This window comes from Argiope bruennichi, chromosome 9 (assembly GCF_947563725.1).
Source record: "Argiope bruennichi chromosome 9, qqArgBrue1.1, whole genome shotgun sequence".
In the NCBI taxonomy this organism is placed as follows: Eukaryota; Metazoa; Arthropoda; class Arachnida; order Araneae; family Araneidae; genus Argiope; species Argiope bruennichi.
Genome location: NC_079159.1, coordinates 2,609,242 through 2,632,559, shown reverse-complemented (window position 1 = coordinate 2,632,559; position 23,318 = coordinate 2,609,242). Strand labels below are relative to the sequence as shown.

The following is a 23,318-nucleotide window of genomic DNA, read 5'->3' as shown; positions in this document are numbered from 1 at the left end:
AACAATAAAAACGAAAAGGATTGAAAAACAGGGAGGTCCATAAATTCGAAGCCGAAATTTTACAAAACTTTTTCCTTGCTTGAAAAGACAAACAGCAAAACTCGATTGCTAAAAATACAGGGTGATTATAAATGAATATCTCAACTTTGCATTTTTGTTAAAAGAGAACAAAAGAAAGAATAGCTTTGTTGTTCATCGGAAATCAAAAATACCAGTTGAAAGTTCAAATTCAATACAGTTGTAATTGTACAGTGTGGACCTGTCCGGAAGTACAATTTTTAGGGATTTATTATTTTTTATGTATATATTTGCTGTTCTTTATTAAACTTAGTGATAGGTTTTTGAAATAAGGTTGTAATATTTTTGAAAGACTTTAGTTATCATAAATTGTTTGTTGCTTCAGTGTTTTTTTTTTTTTTCAAAAGTTTTTGGAATCAACAATTGTTTCGATTTTTTTTTTGTTTATAGTTTCCTTGACATCTAATATAGTCTTATTCATTTTAACTGCATTGGAATAATTTAAGCTGGCAGATTGTTGTAAGAGACGTCTGACATCTTCAATCTTTGAGTGATTTTGGCATTTGAATTCAAATATTTGTCTTTTTGTGATGAAGTATAGATAAAATTTTGTTATCACTGGTGTAGAACCAGACAATACAAGTACATTTCGGGACCTTGGCATCGATATTCTTGAGTTTCACCTCTTAGATAACAAATTTATTTTTGCATATTCTACTTAGATATAAAAACAATGGCATTTCATACTCTGCCTTGTTTTGCCAATAAAATTTTGGGTTTGTAAACTATAATTTAATAGATTCCTGTGATACAGTTCCAAGAATCGTCATGAAGAGAGGGAAATATGCTCATATAGAATTATATTTCGTAACTCTTTTCATTTTAGTAATTTCTATGTTGTTCTAGTTTGTTAATTTTTCAGCTAATTCTGTTAATGGAGTTTAAGTAGGAATATCAAAGTTATTAGGAATTGATTTGTCATATTTTCCCAAACTGAAACGGTAAAAACTGGAGTTCTGAGGATTTTTTGTCTTAAGTTAAGAGTTGGATGGCGCATACAGGGTCCGATGTTGATAGGATAATTTGTTCTTGTCTTGTAAACTTCATAATAGAAATGTTATTGCGCCGAATGTTATTTTAGTCAACATAACTTTGGATAAAGATTGAGTTTGCTCAGGGAATTCAATAACATTTGGGGGTTTGCTTGAGGTAACATTTTTGCTGTACACATTTTTGTTACTCTCTTTGCCTGAGGTAACATTTTTGTTGTACACATTTTTGTTACTCTCTTCACATTGTCATCAGCCCATCCGAATGATAAGTTCGTTAGAGCATTTTCCAACATTGAGTCCGAAATAAAAAGTCCTGAGTAGATTAGTTTACTAAAATGAAGTCTACGAAGCAAATAGAAGAAAAAAATTAGAGCAGTGAATCCTACCTCCTCATTGAAAATAAGAAAAAAAGATAGAGGAGACAAATTTATTCTCAGGGAAATTGAAATTCTCAGATTTGAACAGCAAGCAGTATACAGCACACAACGCCTCCTCCATTCCTTGTCGTTGCTGTTCGTGGCTCCAAGTCCAAATTATTCTAATTTGAAGAAGGGAAAAAATAATAAATTAATATCATTTTAGGATAAATTAACTAAAAAAAGATTCTATAGATTAAAATTCAATGAACGATTTCAGTGAACGTTTACATTTTAGAAGGAATTGGACCATTCACTTTGAGGTTCCGGGAGCTCGAATCCTTTTCCGAGTAGGAAACCTAAACTCAAATATAATTATTACCCAACATTACTTAAGTCATAATATTTTTAAATTGAATTTTAATAATTATTAAATGAATGATTTGAAAAGTTATTATTAATAACATTACAATTTTCATGAAATTAATTATATTAATATTTATATTAATTAATTTCATTTTAATTTTTAATTAAAATTAATAAAAATAGTATTAAAACATTTTTTTTAAATTAACATTTTGTTCTTATTGTGCTTTTGATTGTTAAATTTTATGTAACTCGCTACAATTTGTGACAAGTGCAAGATATGTACAAGGCATGTGACACTTTTGTTTATATTATATGGTTTTTAATGCAGCCATTCTATAAAATTGCTTTTATTTTGTAGAGGCAATTTATTTATTGAACCGTTCAATGATAAAATTTCACATCAAATTTTTAATCAAATAGCCATTGATGACTCATTCCTTACGCTATGAAGCGTCTTATTTATTATCAAGAAACTTCAAACAATTTATTGAAGATCAAGTGCCTTTATCCAAAAGTTTTAATTTATTAATAAATCCATTGATAAAATTTTATTTTCATTGACTTGCCTACTAATTTGATTTTCGATTAAATCAAAGCAAAATATGGAGCTTAATTTAAAATATCTTTACGTTGACTGCCCCGCATTGCGTGCATAGTTGGTAGAAAACCAGAATTTTTACTCGAACATCACAGATTCCACCCTTGCCGATTCAAGCATAATTATATTGTTTTATTTTAATCCCTGTGGACAGTAGGATTAACCTTGTCTAGAATTTAACTTTCGCATGACCTTTTCAAATTTCTGACATAAAATATAATATTATTGGATTTTACTGTTGTTTCTGAATCCAGAATTTAATGAAAAAAATAATTTAATACCTATATTAATTTTGTACCCCCCCCCCCTCCCTCCCATACACACACTTGTTTCAAAGAGTTCTAAAGTAAAAAGTCTAAATGTTTGTTTCGTTACATCTTAACCCTCCACCTGCTTATCCCGCGATTTCCATACTGCTCGGGTTGCCAATCAGTCGATTTTTCTACTGCATCCCGCGTTTTCCGCAGTTTAAAGTGTTTATTTTTACGATTACAGATTTTTATTATATTATTATCTTGTAACATATAGCATCAGTTCACTTTCTTTGAACTTATTTGCAAACATCGTATCTAACTAGCGATTTTAAAGAATAACGCAGCCACTGCAATGATTTGCAATAACAGCAATTAACACTATTCATTTATAATTCTTTGCCCATGACTTTTTTGTACTTTTTATACAAATAAAAATTTTGAAGTAATTTCTAAATTGGTTTTTCACTTGTTAGAATGTTTTAAACTTGCATTATGAAAATTCTCAATTATTAAAAAAACAGAATCACTATTTTATTTAAATATCAGTTTTATTTTTTCAAATCTATTAATTTTATTTTAGCAAGATTTTAACAAAGGAAACAATTTTCAAGTTTCAAGTTCAATTTAGAGCAACATATATATATATATATATATATATATATTTCAGTTACTAAAACATATTTTTAAGCAGTCTTTTTTTTTTTTTTTTTTTAAATTTTTACTGTCACTATATTTTATTTCCCCACCGCCAAATGAGTAAGGATTCAATTTTTTTTTTCCCCCCACGCTAATCATGATAGGCTTAACATATTTTCGGCCGATTATTTCAAACGATTCTGTTTATTTTCTTAGTGTTTGATGCATTTAAAATGAAACATTGTTAATGAATCGATCTTTCAGATTCATTCTGAAGTACTTTTGAATTAAAATAAAACAGAGTAAAGGAAATTAAAAATTTCTAATATGCATAGCGTTACCCCAACTTGCGTAGAAAATTCACGCATTTGCGTTACCATAATTGACGTTGAAAATTCACGCATGCGCATTGTGTTCTGATTGTTGACAATTCTATTTTCAACGGATACGGACTATCTACTTTACTTTCAGCGGTTTTGAAGGCTTAACATGTTTCCGACCGATTATTTCAAACGATTCTTTTTATTTTCTTAGAGTTTCATGCATTTAAAAACCAAACATTGTCAATTAATTGATCTCTTCATGATGAATCTGAGAAAATTTTGTAAAAAATTTCTTGAGATATTACATAAATTAAGAAAGATATTCTTTAGTGTCCATAAGGTTTAAATACTCTGCGATTCTGTTTTCAGTACTCATATTTTAAAAAAAATGCTTCGTTTCAGTAAAAAATGTTTTTTTATTAATTGCAATTTAACCATTTCCACTTTAATTTAAAGCATAAATTCTACGGGAGCTAACAGAAAATTAAAGATACATGTTACGTTATGGCTGAAAGCCTTTATAATATTTTGAATGAATTATATGACTATCAAAATTTGAAGCTTTAAACTATTTTGATGAAGAAGCTATTAAAATAGGAGTTAAATAAAATATTTAATTATTAAAATTTTAACGAGCATTAAGATTGGCGAACCGGCTGGTCGCCAAAAGACGTTCGTCCTATATATTTACTTTTTTTTTTTTTTCATTCCCCGTTCAATGAGAAAAGGGAAAAAAATTTCACAATCGTGTGCCATTGTTAGGCCTTCTTATTTCCAGATAAGGGACGGCACAAGATATGTTAAGGATCCTTTTGTAACTATGGGTGTGAATAGGGTCAAAAATTGCGAAATTTACATCTTCTAAAGATAATGATCAGATAGAGTAATAGAGATTGTCATCAAGAGGATAAAAAGTCAGCATACAACATAGGGTCCCAAATGACATTTAGTACGTGAAAATCGCAAAAATGCAGAGGGTCCAAAAATTGTTAGAAAATGTAAAAAATTAATAATAATAATAAAAAAAAATTAACAAGTAATGTTTCAACTGCGATTTTTTTTAAGCGAGAGCATATTCTTAACATTTTTCTTTTTCATGTAAGTGACATGACAATTTGATAATTAAGGGAGTCATAAATTACTGAAAACGATAAAGTAGTTTGGAACCCTTATCTTCAAAAATATTAAAATTTGAAGAAAAATAATAGCATAAAAATGTAAGGAATTTAATGATCTTTAACTTAATCTAAGCGATATGATAAATATTTGATATGTTTACGATCCTTAATTTAATTTAATTTAATTTGATGCTTGAAAATTGGACATTTTTTGAGATATTGTAGAAAAACTAAAATGGACGTCAGAAAACACGCTTCTACTAATTGGTAGCAACATAGCTACTGATGATTGCAGAAGGTTTTGCCGAATTCTATCTGAAAAATTACGAGGAGTGGTAGTAGACATCAAGGAGGTAAGCCTTTCCAATGAACATAAGGTCGTAAATGACGTTTATTTGGTGAAAATAGCAATGTAGATAAAGCATGCAATTACAGAACGGAATTTTAACATCAGAAAGGAGACGACGAGAAACTTTTATAAAATTGCTCGATGTTGTGGCCTCGAAGGTTATTGCACAGCCGACACTAACCTTTAAAGCATCGCCGGCAACTATCAAACATATCCGGTGTGCTTGCAATGTCGCCGGCAAAGACGACGATTTATGACAAGAGATCTTCCATTGTATTCAAAGGCGTCTTATAAACAAGTGATTTCATGTGGCCCCAAAAGAAGAAATCCAAAGAATTAGCATCCGGAGAACGTAGAGGCCAAGCAACAGATCTGCCGTCCATTACCCCTCTTGAAATATGTAGCATCGAGATTAGAGATGTATAATCCACGATTTTTTGAATAACAAATAATTTTGCTATTGTTATTTTTAAATATTTGTTCCAAATATCTGTTATTTCAGTCATATTATTAATTAGTATTAAATATAAAATTAATTGTAATTAATACTTAATTTACTAATTTAAGTAACGTATGATTGAATTATCAGCTATCTATTTCAGCTTACTTCTTAAATTTACTTTTTTTTCAAAACTATTTATGTAATTTCTTTATAGGAGTAAACAATTTTCTGAAAAATTTGAATTAAATATATACGTTATTTCTTTAAAAATGTTTGCTTTAGTTCTATATTTTACCAATAGATGGCGCCAGCAATAAACAGAATATATGCAAAGTCATGCCACAAGCAATTAAATAGTGCATCATCAAATGTGAATATCGGAAAGTGAAGATCACTCGCATGAAGAGGAGCGGCGACTTCACACTTTCCAATGAAATCACCTCTCCGATAAATTTCAGTGATATGCAATTCAATGATACGATAATTCCAAGAATAACCGGTCCGTTCACTTTTCAACTCATTCACAAATTTCTAATTTTCTGTTTTGTTCAAGAGCTTCCATTGGACAGATCGTATCGATTGTTACTTTCTACCATGATCCAAAACCTGTAATCGAAATATAACCAATATGATCATATCAAGGATTTGAATCACACCTCTCTTTGAAAAGTATTAATCACTGGTATTTTTGACTTTATGATATTGGTTACGTAATAACCACTCGTAAAATATTCGTCATCCCTAATCGAGATAGTTACGCACTGCAATTGAAAAAAGTACTAGTGCACCATAATGCATTATCCACATGTTTTGGCGTACTATGATCGGTATTCCCTGCAGTAAATCAGGAGGAAGATGGTGTAAGAAAACAAAGCACTTTGCGCCCCTGTTGCATTCGGGTTGAAGATACGCCCCAACAGATGATCTTCGAAAATCCCTACCCAAATGTTAATATCAAACTTGTGTTCTACGTTTGATGAGATAATGTTGAGGGGATTTTCGGATAACCCAACATGAGCATTGTGCTCTTTGAAGACGTCTTCTGTCGTAAAGCACGCTTCATCTGAGAAAAAAACTCTCACAGGAAAGTGTCCATCTTCTTTTGTAACATCAAGCACCCAGCGTGCGAATTCCACTCGACATGGGTAATCATCATTGCATAGGAGCTGCAAGTGGAAGAGGTGTGTTACAATGATATTTTATAAAACTGCTGGGAATTCAGCCGTTTGATATTAGAGTATTACAGTGGAAATGATGATGAATAAAAAGTCTCCAAAGATTGGGTCCGACAAAAGGAAAGATTTAATTTAAATACAATTTATTACGCGTAAATAGAATTGAACACATGATGAACTATTTACAGATATGACGGGGAAAACTTATAAAAACATAAACGGCCATTACAGGACATGAGACCAATACCGAACCAAAACATCTCACAAAACAATAACGACGCGAATTTTATATCATGTCTTAATTCTAAAGTTTTTATATTACAGTTTCTAGGTTACATAAATATCAGATGCGATACCGATTAAATAGTTAAATGTTTAATGTCACGTGAAGTGATTTATTCATACTAATGACGCACAAAGGCAGGTTCAAAATGCATTGCATCATTTTTTTTCCAATAAAGTACGGGAGACAAAATAATTTGGAATTTATAACCTTAATGCCGAAATTTCCTAACAATGGCCCGCCTCTCACGTACTTCTAAAAGAACTTAAAAATTTGATTCACTTCACCCGACATTATTCATTACAAATATTGGCATTGTAAGATTTATAACAAATTTTAATATATTCACAGAAATAACATGCTTGCAGTCCATCTGGATTCAAGGGGGACATATAGGAGTTTCCAATATTATAACATGGGGCTTACAAAAATAAAAATAACATCTCCTGTGACAAAACAACGATGCATCCCTCAAAACGAGGCAACAAAGACCTAGGAGAAATACTGACAGATTACATTTTCACATCCTCCGAAATGGCATTGGAGGCCGCTCGTACTCTTCGGAAAATGTGTACTCGATGAAAGATTGCATCGATGTGGACATTAATTTCCTCTCATCCAAATAGGTAGCATCACATGAAAATAGAAAAACATTTTAATATAACATATATACATTCAATTTTTTTTTTTTTTTTTGCCACAAGGCAAATTATGAACAATTTGCCAGTATACAAACTGGACATTGACATTTTAAATCAAAATTTTATTTAAAAATTTGAACAAACCACTTTTAGTTAAAAGTTTTGTAAAAAGGTCAGCAAAATTCATTTTAGTATTTATATACTTTAAAGTGAAAAGTTTTTCTAAAACTAAATTTCTGAGATAATGATATTTTATATCAATGTGTTTAGTACGCGAATTTTCCACAGAAGATTTAGAGAACTCAATTGCAGCCTGATTATCAAATAGAAGATAGCTAGTTAAATTAGCTTTTATTATATTAAGTTTTTCGAATTCCTTTAATATATGGATGATCCACACAAGTTCTTTTGCCGATTCACATAACGATATATATTCACTCTCCATAGTGAACAAACTAACACATTTTTGTTTGAAAGTCCTCCAAATTACTGGTGAATGATCAATGAAATGAATAAGACCTCCAATTGATATTCTATCATCTCTATTAGCTGCGAAATCAGCGTCACTATAACAATTTATATTTATATAATTTATTTCAGATATTCTTAATTTATAAGTTTTAGTATGATCAATATAGCCAAGCAATTTGAGTAGAATATTCCAATGTCCTAATCCTGGATTACTTTGAAATTGAGATAAGATATTAACGGCATAACAAATGTCAGGTCTCGTCCTACCTGAAATAAACGATAAACATCCCAAAATATTTCTATACGGGAGTTTTGACATTTCCGTAATCTCAGCTTCAGTACTAGGACATTGGGCTTTTCAAAGAACTGTACCAACTACAATAGGTAATGAAACAACAGGATAGTTATACCTTTTATATTTATTGCAAACTTTATGGATAAACTTATGGATATGGGAGATGAATGAAAAATGCGTCTCTCATTTCTTCAAATTGAACTCCAAGCAAAGTACGTGTTTTGCCCAAGATTTTGAGATCAAAATGGGTACTTAAACGATTTATTACCTCTTCGATTAAGATGTCGGTTTTTGCAAAAATGACTATGTCATCGACATAAAGTAGCAAAACGACATTATCCTGATACGCATATACACAATTTGTCCAATCCAATTTCTTAAAGTTTAAATTTTCTAGCACAGAGTGAATTTCTAAAACCCATTCCCTCCTAGATTGATGCAAACCATATAATGCTTTATTTAAATGACATGCGTGGTCAGGTTTATTAGGGTCAACAAATCCTTGTGGTTGTGTCATAAAAATGCCTTCCTGTATTATGGCACATAAATATGCACATTTAATATCAAGTTGACAATGTCGCCATTTTTGTTTACATACCAACACAGAAAAACACATCCTAATAATTGAAAAATTTACCACAGGACTGAAAACCTCATCATAGTGAATACCTTGAATTTGTCTAAAACCCTGAGCCACTAGTCTTGCTTTATATCGCACTATAACACCCTTTTCATTAAGTTTTATGGTATAAACTCATCGACAGCCAATAACTTTGCCATTTGCAGGTTTTGGAACGAGATCCCAAACTTTACGTTCTTTTAAAACACTAATTTCCTCTTCCATAGCTTTATAGCATTGATCAGCCTAGGGGGGTTCTCAAAGCTCTGTTAAAATTAACTGGGATTTGAACCTCTAGTCAATCTGATACGTTGGCCTCTTCCATATGTACTATTCCTAAATATTTATTTTTTCCAGAAAAGTTAAATAATGATTTTTCATACTTTAAATTATGTGCCTTACAGTATTCCTCAACATCTTTATGACAATGTAGGAGTGCTTTCGAACCTTGAACGTAATAATAAATGTCAGTTCTAGACTTATCTTTACGTGGAACAGCTCGTCTTTCCCAAATAACCTTATCGGAAGTTTGATTGTTATTCGATGTTCCCTCCCGTTCAGAGATATCTGGTTTTGGGGTACTAGGGATAACCGTTGTTCCGATTCTTCCTCAGATTCGGTACTAGACTCAGAACTAGACTCTATTGATTTTTTGCGAGGGTCCAGCTTAGCTCCACTGCTTTTTGGTTCTTGCACCCTATCATCATCAAAAGATACATTAATAGTTTCTATTATTTTTCTCTCATTAGGTAACCATATGCGATATCCCCGGGTTCTTAATGCATAACCCAACATTATCCCTTTCTTAGCTCTCATATCGAACTTTTTCCTCAGTTGTTTAGGTACACCTAAATAAGCTGTGCATCCAAAAGTCTTTAGATGGTTTACGACCACCATAAAGTTCAAAAGGAGTTAAAATCTGGTTACCATGACATACACGGTTCCAAACATATGAATGACATAACAATGCTTCAGCCCAAAAACCCTTAGTCAAACCACTAGTATTAAGCAAAACTTTTATTCCATCTACAGCAGTGTAGTTGTAACGTTCGGCTACTCCATTTTGTTGGGGCGAATATGCGTTTGTTCTTTCAGCCTTAATACCCAAATCATCTAAATAGGATTCAAATTCTGCATGGCAAAACTCAAGACCATTATCGGTTCTTACATTTATGACTTTTGAATTTAGAAACCTCTCGGCCCTTTTCTGATAGTTCGAGAAATGCTTAAATACTTCAGTTTTCTCCTTAATTCAGTAGACAGTTACTTTTCTAGAAAAGTCGTCAATGATACTCAAAAAATATCGGTACCCACCAATAGCAACATCAGAAAAGGGACCACATAAATCCATATGTAATAACTCAAGTGGTTTAATAGATCTAATTTTACCAATAGGTTTGAAAGATTTATGACGAGATTTAGCAATCTTACAGGGTTCACAATTTAAATCCATGTCCTTTAATTCGGGCATTCCAATTACACTTTTGTTCTTACTAGTTCGTATAATGTCGTTTTTGTTAATATGACACATTCTATTATGCCAAACAATTAAATTATTTGCATTGAAAGTGGAATAGTTTTGGACTTTTGATTTAAACTTATATACATCTTTATAATAGGAATTTGCCTTTACATTTTTATGGTCTGGATGCACTTCAATTTGGGGATTTACACAAAATACACCATTAACCTTTTTGGCTACAAATTGTTTGCAACCATCTTTAGCATATACAGTAATCTGGCCATTTTTACAAGTAAAAGTCGATCCAGCTTTATCAATGAGTGATCCAGAGATTAGATTTCGTCTTAATTTCGGAGAATACATTACATTCAAAAGATTTACAATTTCCAACTCACCCTTATTCCGGAAAATCATCTTTACAGTTCCAATTCCTTCTGTATCACACTGTACACCTCAATGGCTACGGACATGGTTGTTCCTTTCACTGGTCGATAGTTCTGGAGAAGACTTCGGTTTCCACAGAAGTGTGATGTAGCAGCCGTGTCGAAATTCCAGGACGTGTCTTCACCTCCTTGACTTAAATTGGATTCCGCTATGAAGCTGCTTCTAGGAACATTTGATTTTCTTCCCTTTTTCCGCGTCTGCTGGAAATTTCTTTTGTAAGTAGAATTTTGCTTGCTTGTTGTAGACTTCAAAATGTTAGTGCTTGTATCAGACTGGAAAACGCAGGATTCATGGTCTCTCATGGCTTGCTTCAGTCTCGATTCTTCTGCAAGAAGCTCTTGGAGAATCTTGTCGAACTTGAATTCCGTGTCATTCCATCTATAGATGTTTTGAACGATACTGTTGAATTCAGGCGGCAGGAAACGGATCAGCTGAAAAGCTTGATAACAATCACTTATTGGTTTACCAGCATCTTTTAGTTGGTCAACTATTCTTCTAATACGTGCTGCGTAAATCCCAATTTCTTCCTGCGGGTTGATTCGACAGGAAAAGAAAACGTCGGTAAGTCCTATTATTCGAGCACGCGAGTCGGGTTGAAAATGATCTTCGATGCGTTTCCAGGCTACCACAGGATCCTCTATATCGGCAATTATACACCTGTAATTCTTTGATATATTCAGGTATATAGCAGTATATGCTTTATCCTTTCTACAGTAGAAGTCTTTTAATTCCTTACATTTTGTTTCATCGGGTTTAATTTCAGATCCAATGACGATCCGCCAACAGTTCCTTTCCATCAATAACACCTTGATATCATCCCGCCATGATGAGTAGTTATTAGCATCGAGTGGTTCTATAGTTGGCTCCATCTTTTATAAAGGAACTCCGGCCCGCCATCACCGCCCCGTTCTTAATTTCCTCTCTAAATTCCTTTAATTTTATTCGTCACCATAAGCCTCTTGGTTAGTGACTGGGCCTATAACCTTGTTACAATGATATTTTATAAAACTGCTGGGAATTCAGCCGTTTGATATTAGAGTATTGCAGTGGAAATGATGATGAATAAAAAGTCTCCAAAGATTGGGTCCGACAAAGGAAAGATTTAATTTAAATACAATTTATTACGAGTAAATAGAATGGGGTCAATTCACGGTCACGTGTCAGGTACCAAACAAACCGCTTCTGTTCAATTTTCAACCGTTCTGCGCATGTCGTGATGTCTGCCGATAACGTTGACACTGTTTACATTGTTGTTGACATTGTTTAGTAAATATTAAGCTAGCCGATCAATTATTAAAAACTTCTGATTTTTTTTTAAAGATATTATTTTGAATTATTTTCTCCAAATTTTCTTAGTTATATATTTTTATTTCTTATATTAAAATTTTAATTAATATTTTCAATAGAATTATTGTTTATGCAAAATTAACTAACATCGTTTTTTAATTCGTCTGATGCCGCTTTATTCTTTCCTTTCCCATATCCCCCACCCCCATTTTTTTCATCCGAAGGATACATTTTGACAAATGACTATGGCAGTGTTTTTGAAAAATTACATATGTTCTTTTTTACATATTATTTAAATAGTATTGAATGTTGAATTTTATGAATATAGTTCCCCCAGTTAGTTCTTTTTAAAAATAACTATTACTCTTAGATAAGTTAATATTTTAAAGCTTACTAATGAAATTATTGTATTTTTTTTTTCTTATGTAATTACTTTTATAAATATTGAGAGTTAGTTATTTGATGTTTTCAGTTTGCTTAGAAGAAAGAACATGAAACTCAAATTAGTATATATTAAATAAATTATGTTTATAATTTCAAATTATGAAATATAAAAGGTATGGATACCTTTTTTTAAATCTATGCAACTTATGAATAAATAATTTCATTTTAATTTGTAGAAATCATTAAAGGAAAACAAACAAAATCACACTTTCATAATTTTTATTTACACATTACACACACACACACACACACACACACATATATATATATATATAGAAAGAGAGAGATATATATAAAATATATGTGATAATTAGTTGAAAAAATATGATCCAATGTATGTTTCAATGTACTCACTAATACAAAAAACTAAAAAAAAAACATATTAACTATTTATCAACATTTATTTTTCTAGACACTTAGAAATAATATAAACACAGTATGACAAGAATGTCAATGTAAATGATGAAATCAATTTTATTCAACAGAAACATCCTAGATACTAAAGAACAGTTTTTTTTATCACTAATAAAAACATAATGTTGAACAGTATACTTTTAAAACAGAACATTTATGAAATTTTTTTAAATGCTAAAGTTACATTGATAAAAATTAAATTGAATGAATATCATAAAATAAAACAAAAACATATAATAGAGTAAATTTAATAAACAACAATAAGGTCATGATATATATACATACATATATAGAGAGAGTGAAGTTAAATAGGATATAAAGAGGAGTTGAAAGAAACATTATTATGCTTTCACAGAATTTTATAATTCAAAATTGATATGTTACAGAAATAGAAAAAAAAAAAGTGAAACATGCATGTAGCAATGAAGTTGGGAATAAAAATTATATAATAAATGCTGATATGGAAATTGATTTTCAATGAAAAGACCTTTATTTATTAAAACAAAAATCACTGAGGTGCACAGTGTTATAACAGGATATTATGATAACAGTGAATTTCAGTTTAAATACAAGAAACTATTGACATTTCATTTTGAACAATAGAAAAGATGTTTGATATAAATTCACTTTGAATCCATCACAAATCTGCAAATGTAATTAGAAAGCTAGTAATATTCACTTCCACCTAAGTTTAGCATTATAGCAGTTGTTATTTTTGCAATAGGAGTTTGTTTACTTACGTTAATTAAATTTAGATAAGATTTTGTAAAAAAATGCAATGTAATACTCATGTAAACATTTTAAAACCTTCTAAGCATATTCAAAATTATCAGAAATTTCATCAAATGTGAATGAAGTAAATTAGAAATGCACTCATGATTTTGTTTGATTGTATTTGGTGGCAAATCGCTTACCGATTTCTTTTTCTTCGAAGAGTTTTTCTAACAAATTACTGGAACAGCTATATTTAATAAATGGACACAAACTGAAGGAATTCTTCAAAATGATCGGAGCATATCATTGACTTCGAAGGCTTGAAAAAATCTATACCAAAGCTATCAACCCAAGTCAGGTTTGTTGAAAGGAAAATAAAAAAACATTTTATCATGACAGTCACTCTTGTATTTCGCATTAAAGCATGCATCCATCAGCACACCAGTATTTCCTCTGTTAACACATAATAAGAGGAAAGAAAATGACTCAAAAATTATAACTTCAAATGTAAACAAAAAATCCGCTTCATACTTGGCGGAGAACGTTAATGGCAGACTGATCGACGAGAGCGGCGCGGATGAAACTTAAATGCCATGCGCAAGAGGTACATGACATGTGATTTTTACGTCACATGAATTGACCCCAACATGATGAACTATTTACAGATATGACGGGGAACACTTATAAAAACATAAATGGTCATTACAGGACCTGAGACCAATACCGAACCAAAACATCTCTTCTTTGTTGAGAGGGATTACGGCTCATTGGGGCCGCAGGCCCCACCATCCGTAAATCTAAAAATGGTTAACTTTGGAGTGATATGAAACTGACCTTAGTAATTACAGTGCATCATACATGGTTTATTTTAGTTTGGAAGTATTGTTTTCTTGTGTGTGGGAAAAAAAAGGGTTATGTATTATTTGTCTGCAATTTAAATTGCAAGGGCACAGCGAACCAAAATATCTTACAAACATAACGACACGTATTTATCTCATGTCTTAATTCTAAAATTTTTATATTAGCTACAGTTGCTAGGTTACATAAATATCAGATGCGATACCGATTAAATAGTTAAATGTTTAATGTCACGTGAAGTGATTTATTCATACTAATGACGCACAAAAGCAGGTTCAAAATGCATTGCATCATTTTTTCAATAAAGTACGGGAGACAAAATAATTTGGAATTTATAACCTTAATGCTGAAATTTCCTAACAGGGTGCATGTTTTGAGTACGCATGACTTTCCACACCGTTTCGTGTAGAAAGTCATGCACGTCAAAAAGTCAAAAGTCTTCAAGCACACGATCAGTTGTAGCTGAATACCCAATTCAGCTACAACTGATCGTGTGCTTGAAGTGATATGTGTGGAACGTAGGATAGAACTTTGGACCTTTGGTTAGCAGTCGAGTAACTAAACCATTTTACCAAAACGATCGTGCGGGTAGAAGAGTTGTTAACTGGTTTATATACTATTCACCACAGTGAGAGAGAGTACTGTGGTGAATAACATATAAGCCAGTAACAGCTCTTCTACCCGAACAGCTGTTTTGGTAAAATGGTTTAGTTGCTGGACTGCTAACCAAAAGGTCACAGGTTCTATCCCCGCGCATCACATACCGTTTCATTGGTGAGCTCGGACAGTAAACCTTTAACCTTCATACAGCTGTTGGGGCGCCATCTACCTGCAATCAAAGTCTTCAGACTCACGTGACGCAGCAACCCAAAGCCATCAGACTCACTTGGCGCATCAACACCCACACACGCTCGCCATAAAGCTTGGTGCTAATCAACTCGGTAGGCCCATTAAAACAACAGCTTCTAATAACTCCATACATCACCACTCAACAGACATATCGTTCGTCTCACCTCTGACTCACTGGAAGGGAGAGCACTGTGGTGAATAGCATATAAGCCAGTTAATAACTCATCTACCCAAACGATCGTTTTGGTAAAATGTTTTAGTTACTGGACTGCTAACCGCAAGGTCTCAGGTTCTATCCCCGCGCATCACATACTGCTTCATGCTAGGCGATGGGGTATCAGCAAAGCGCTGGAAAACTGTTTTCTGTATTATGCGTACATTACGTTCTTGTCCAGCATTTGGCCTCGTTGTTTCGAAGAAACAACCTAACCTGTCACCTTCAGTCGTCGATCGATGTTTTGTTTGCAAAGGTAGTATAACACAGATGCGGACAGGCCTCCTCGAATTTTGCTCTTGGTACATTCTTTGTGCTAGCAGTCCATTGCCATCCGCTCCGAACAACAAAATGCGTTCCTTATGTCTTCCAAGTACCTCATCCACCAAGGTACCAGTATCACAATACCAAGGATATTTCTTTCTTTCTTTTTTTTTCGTGCACATATTACACGGTTCTAAGACCTAATTTACTTTTTTTTTTTTTTTTTTTTTTTTTTTTTTTTTTTTGTGCAATTCAATCTGGAACGAATATACGCCATTATTACTCTGATGATTGGTCAGAGTCAAGGCGGCTCTTAGTTACAAGCAAAGCGATAGGTTTGTTTACATTTTTACACATTTGGCGCGAGAACTAATTTTATATCGCTATTAGAAACAATTGTCACAAATGTCTGTTTTTGACATTTATTCATAACCTTGCAAATTTTTTGTAAGAATTAATTATTAACCAACATTTTTTTTAACTCAATTCTTTTTTTTCATTTTGCAAACAGACTAATTTAGTATAAATTCATGTTTTCACAATCTTCTTGTCAGTTAAAAAAAACAATCTTGCTTTATTTATAAAATTAACTTATCAGAAACTCGAGCTGTAAAACAACATAAATACTAATAAACATAAAAGTATGCTTAAATTAACTCCGTATATTCGTCAAAAATGAAATTATCCATCTTATTAATATATTATTGAAAATATAGGGATGACTTTCAAAATCTATTATTTACTGTTTATTTTAATTGAAAAAAGACAAATTATTTGCATTCATAGCTCACAATTTACTGTCTTTTATTTTCTTGTAACTTGTTATATTTTATTTAATTGAAAGATTTTTCATGTTTTAAAATTTTTCATCGTTTTTTAATATATGTAAATATAAGTAATGTCTTCATTTGCCAATATTTATTTTGTTGAATTCGTATATATTATAATTTAATATCTAATAGAAATGTATGAAATTAGTATTCATAAAAAATCAAAACAGACTATATAAAAAAGTAACAAATTATTTATATCTTTCATATAAAAGTAGCTAACTAGTGTTTTCAAATTAATTGGAAAGTTGAAAAAATAATAAAATAAAAATTAATTTAGCAGATTTAATAAATCTTATATTTGTTCATAGATTTAATAATTATTGAATACTATCAATATTTTTGCAATAACTTTTCTTAATCCTTTCAGACCAGTTATTGGTTTGTAATCTGTTTTTCCTATGTTTGAGTTGGATGTCAAATTGGCTCATTGCCATGTAGAACATATTTGTTTCACACACAAACATCTCATATTTGGCAAAAATGTTCCTACATGAAAAATGTATTACCTTGATTTTATTGTTCCTTGTATTTCAATTGAATGTCTTTTTTTCAATCATTATTAGAGTTTTTATCTTGCTTCATCTTTAATTTTACAAGACAATAAACAAAAAACACCCAAACATTTTTAATTTTTAAAAAAAACTATATGCTTTTATATTTGCATTTTGCCCTTTTTAACCTCTCTTTGCATAAATGTTCCTGTTTTTGTTAAAAAAATTTATATTGCATTGTTTTGTCTTTTTTAATTGTTACATTTTTCTGAAACTTAAAAGAAAAGAAAAGAATTTTCATTTATTATATGTGTAATCACATTTTATGTATTTTATCTTAATGCCTTTGCTTTTATGTTTTAATAATTTTTTTAAAATTGTCTACTCTATGATTACTCATTTGCATTGCACAGTGTAGCCAAATATGGCTCTTGTGGTAATAAGAACACAAACTTCTTAAATGAGAATCTAGTGATGGTTATTTCAAAAAATAGTTTACTTTTTGTAGCATAGTTTTGTTTTATTAAAATATTTATCTAATGCTTAAGTTTTCTACTCCATACAATAATGATTGTTTATAATATTAAAATGAATAAATAGGGACAGATAAAAGTTGTAATTTATTATTGTAAACAATATAAATTGAAATACAGGCTATGCCTTCAATTTCCTTTTATCTCAAATAACTTTCAAATTGATAATTTTTCTACTATATTTAATTTTTAGACTTCAAGTGAAAGGAATTGTTAAGTTACCCTCAAAAATAAAGATGTTGGTGGAGAAACAAATACTTTGTTCTTTTCAGATGACTGGAAAATAATTTTCTGCTCTTGCCAAATGCTGTTGATGTTGCTTTCTTAATTTTTTCTCATTAGTTGTTCAGTCTAGAAATCATATAAGCAATGGAACTAAGTTGCAGGGTGATTTAAATATATCACAGATAAGGTGTGCTCATTATTGTTAATGTACAATATTTGCGAAAGTTCTAAATTCAAAAGGAAGGGAAATTACAACAGATTTTGAACTATTTGACCTAGTGTGGTAAAAGCACAGGCCAGATAAGAAAAATACTAGAATTCTATAAATGCTCAGCTTAAAATCTTCTTATACAATTGAACACATTTATTAAAACCTACTTTTTTCACCATGTTTTCTAATACTGTTGTTACAGCATTATATAAATATTATGTAGTAAATTGTATATTTAAAAAAAAAAAAAATTATTACTTAAAAACTCAAAGAAAAAAAAAGTTGTAACATTTTAAGATAAATTTCTGATATATAACTGCAAGAAATATAAAGATATAGTTTAAAATAAATGAAATATATTTGCAAAATGCTGTCTTAACTCTTATAAAAATGTTTAAGATTATTTTACTGTTCATTGAATCTAGATGAGAAATCTATATTTTCCATATCTTGATTTGTGGTATTTGCATAGTAGTAAGAGGATTGTAGCAGGTGTTCTTTTGCAGTCTGGCAAAGTACATTATTTTTATTAAAAAATGTTTCATATTTTTATAAAATTTTTAAAAATTTTTCTTTATTGGGCTGAGGAAAAATTAAAGTAGATTGTTCATATAGAGGCTAGAAAGTACAGAAGCTTGATTGTTGATAGTCTGCTGCATGCTGATTTAGTTTATGTGATTAAATATGTTTGCAATAACAAAGATGACTTTATAGTATTACATTTTCTGGACTTATTTATAAAAATAGTTAAATTTCTAGTTATCGCATTATTCAAGGATAAAATTGATATATTTTTTATTTTAGAGTATTGAAACCTTAATTATGGATGAGAACATAGCTGTGCACAAAGAGTTGCATCTATTAATTGATCAGTACATTGCAAAATTGGATGAATGCCTTGACCAAAAAGAAATCAATAAAACAAAAGTTTATCTGGAAGTAATTAAAAGGAGCTATGTTATTTCTCAGTGGATTAGAGATATTGCTTTGAATTTTATGTATCACAAATCTAGTGGTGAGTATTATTTCCTTAATCTTATTGTAATAAAATCGAATATAATATCTTTAATTTTCTTCTTAAAATTAATAAATTTAAATGTGCATTTCTTTCTGCTTTGCTGCTTTTTTTTTTTTGTCTTATTGCTTAGTTTTAATTTCGTCTTATTCTTTTTGTTGTTTTTTAATAGAATATTTCTTTTTTCATTTTCATAAATAAAAAATCGCAGCAATAAAATGTGTTGTACTTATTTTTATAAATAGGCAAGAAAATTATATATTTATTATGTTCAGTTGACCAAAATTAAATGTTGATACTGTCATTTGGTGAGTGTCAAATGTTGTCGTAAATGCTATCTTCACCAATGAATATTAATATTTGCCAGATATAAGTTTTTTTATTCTAAATGAGGATACTCACACAAAATGATGATTGGAAACTACATCAAAAATATATTTATTTTCATCTGATTATTTCATTGTCTGGGACTTTAAGAAGTAGATGAAATCATATAATGCAAGTCTATTTAAATTGTATATCAGAATCCCAAATATGGTCACTGAAAATTGACAGGATCTTTTTCTTTTAAATTTCTCAGAATATATAAACAAAAATAAATTTAATGAAGTTTTTAAAATTACGCTTTTTAATACACTGAAGAGTACTTTAATTATGTTCTACCTTTTTTTCTTTATTTCATAATTCACCTAAATGCCAAAAAGCAATTGAAAATTTGATCATAGAATTCCATCCCTACGCACATGAAACAAGACAAATTAATGAAATGTATGTTAAAATCTCTTTATTTAAAATATTACATTTGGCTTTGCCGAAAAGCTATTTTCAAATAAACTTTCTTTAATTCATTCATAAATGATAATTTTATTTTTCATTTTCTAATTGTTATTATATTATTCTATGATATTATAATTAATTATGATATTGTATTATTTCATTAAAAAAACATGAATAAAGATTTCAAAAAAACATGATATAAAGATTTAGATATCTTGATATATTTGACATTAGATCTCTTTAATATGCACTATACAATTATTTAACAGTGATATATTCATATGGAAATTCATATGAATATATCACTGTTAAATAATTGTATCCTCATATCTCTTATACACAATTGCTGTTATTAGCATAAGTACATTTGCATATATTGCAAAAATGCATTGAAGTGAATATGAAACTAATTCCTTACTTTTAATATGTAAGTTTCAATTGGTTTCATTCCTCATTGTTTCTACAGTTCAATATTACAAATGTAAATATTTCATTTGGGATATTGGCAATTTTATTCACTTTATTTTCATGCCCATTGTGTTAATTCTTTAGTCATTTTATCTTACTTTTTGTTTTATAATTAAATTGTTTCCATTCCTTTAAAAAATATTTGAAATAATTATACTTATTAAAATATAAACCAACTATCATTTAATTTTAATAACTAAGCATATATATATATATATGTAATGATATTTTAAACTCTTAATTTAATCCAAATTAATTTCCAAAACTTTACCTTAATTTAACCTATCGTTTCATTCTAGAATATTCTCTTATTTCGTGATTCAATTCCACTTTCAGTTTAATTAATTCCTGTGTAAAAATAATGCACCATCAGTACTACGTATCAAACAAAAGTGATCCCTTCGGTGCCCTTGAAAAGGTGTCAAAGGTCACCACGTGTATTGAATTGGCGCGTTGCTGGAAATCCTATGTTATATAAGACTAGTGATAATTTGTTTTGCGCTTCTTTCTTACTTCGCTTTTGTGCCATGCTGCGTCTGTTTGTAAATTAATTGCTTTCTCGAGATGGATATTAAAGAGAATTAAAAATACCAAATCTCTTCACTGCTTCGAACCTGCATTCTACTTAAGCCAAAATATGTTACATATTATTTAGTCGACAAGGATAATTTCCTGTGAAAAAAAATGTTCAAATGATTGTAAAAAGTTAAATCTCCGGAATGAGAGGCAATTCGATGTTACGGTATGGCTCCTTCATTTGCTGTTACTCTGAAGATGGTTCCATGCTGACATGGCTGTACCTCCCGTGGCATAGCGTCTTCAGAAGCAACCACGTTGCTGAAATTCTACGAATGACGAGGCTTCTGTTTTTGTTACCACAATATCATTGTTACTCCTGCCGCATTAATCTGTGACCTCATCCAACACTCCGGCTCAATACCCTTGCGTTTTTGTGCTCCTTGTCATCATAGAGAAGTTCCAGTTAATCTGCTCAAAATTTCCTCTTTTTTTTGTGCTGCTTATTTTCAAGAAGTTCCAACCTGTGCCATGATTCATCAAAAAGTTATTAGTGTTAAAAAAAAAGCCTCCATCAACTGACTCAATGGATGAAATTCAAGATTTGTATTCAGAACTTTTGATTTGATTTAGAATTGTAATTTTCTATTTTAATATAATTGCAAATTATCGTTTTATATTATTATTCAAAATATCATGAGTTTTAGTTTAAAATATTGTGTTTTAAATTTTTTCTAATCTATTATTTAAAAATTATGCATGCAGACCTTGTGAACAAAAAAAGTAACATACCAAGATTCTTATATACTTAATAATTATTGGTACATGATAATTAGATTAATTATCATGTACCTGAGGTATTAAATCTTATAAATACCTCAGGGGAAATTGTTACACCCCTGACAGTTATTAAGCTGCCCTCTAATATCACTGTGTCCAAATACTTGTTTTTACAAAATACAAATGTTTTTTGCCTTCAATTATTCAACAATTTCTTATATTACATATTCCCCCCCCCCAAATACTATAAGAGTATTTTGAGTCTTGCCTTTGTTACATTTATTCACAAGTGTTTTGTTTGAAATCTTTGAATTTTGCATTTATTTCTTTTGGTTCCAAGTTTTTCATTTGATATTGTTGAATTTTACAATTATTGTTATTATCAATTCCAAAAGATTTATTTGAAATACATGAATCTTACATTATATGAAACCATTCAGTTTCACAAGTATTATTTTCATTTCAAAGATTTTCATTAGATATTTTTGAATCTTATATTTATGGTTTCAGTTCCAAGTGTTTAATATGAAATATTTCAATTTTACAAGTACTATTTTCATATCCAATTTTTTTACCTGAAATTTTGTATCTTGTGTTTTTATTTACAGCTAAAATACCTTACTTAAAATCATAAATTGTATTTTTATTTTATTTGGGTAAAATCAAAACAATATTGATTTTATATTTAATTTCTAATTTAGTTATCCTGTTGAGTCAGACTTCCTAGCATTTCAGAATTATATAGGCAAATAATATACCATAGATTGTCTTCATTAAATTAAGTTCATTAATTGAGTTTTTACAGAAAAATGATCAAAATAACTTTGTGCTCTATATCATTTAAATTTTAATATTTTGTTATGAGTTTTGATTATTAAGTTTATATAATATTTTCATCAATACAATTCTTGGTCTTTTAATGCTTCTGATATAAAATGATGAATGGGGTTTCTGATTAATATTTGTAAAAGTAAGGGAAACTGAGGTGTCACTTTCTTTATACTTTTAATTAAACTTACTCAGACACCACTGTAAGGTATGGCTGTGTGTCGAGGACCATGATGCACTTCCATGGTGTGCGTGGGGGGGGGGATTGTAATGGTATTTTAAACTCTTAATTTAATCCAAATTAATTTCCAAAACTTTATCTTAATTTTGCCCATCGTAACTTCATTCTAAAATATTCTCTTATTTCGTGATCCAATTTCACTTTCGGTTTAATTAATTCCTATGTAAAAATAATGCAGCATCAGTATTACGTATCAAATGAAAGTGATCCCCTTGGTGCCCTTGAAAAGGTGTCAAAGGTCACCACGTGTATTGAATTGGCGTGTGGCCGGAAATCCTATTTTATATAAGACTAGTGATCATTTGTTTAATGCTTCTTTCTTACCTCGCTTTTGTGCCACACTGCGTCTGCTTGTAAATAAATTGCTTTCCCGACATGGATATTAAAGAGAATTAAAAATACCAAGTCTCTTCAATGCTTCGAACCTGCATTCTACTTAAACCAAAATGTT

The 23,318-nt window shown here is 30.3% G+C and overlaps 1 protein-coding gene across 4 annotated transcripts in view; it reads left to right on the top strand.

Moving 5' to 3' along the window:
- Positions 1-15,608: 15,608 nt before the first annotated feature.
- The window catches only part of LOC129985229 (gamma-tubulin complex component 6-like), a 58,334-nt gene continuing 50,624 nt past the window's right edge, over positions 15,609-23,318 (top strand). Inside the window, exons 1-2 of one of the 4 annotated variants that reach the window (XM_056095173.1) lie at positions 15,609-16,075; positions 19,047-19,257. In XM_056095173.1, coding sequence (XP_055951148.1) covers positions 15,791-16,075; positions 19,047-19,257 — 496 coding nt within the window. In that variant the 5' untranslated portion in view covers positions 15,609-15,790. Of the gene's footprint in view, positions 16,076-16,210; positions 16,285-16,311; positions 16,397-19,046; positions 19,258-23,318 lie in introns of those variants that run through there. The other 3 variants (XM_056095172.1, XM_056095175.1, XM_056095174.1) reach the window with 3 other exon arrangements.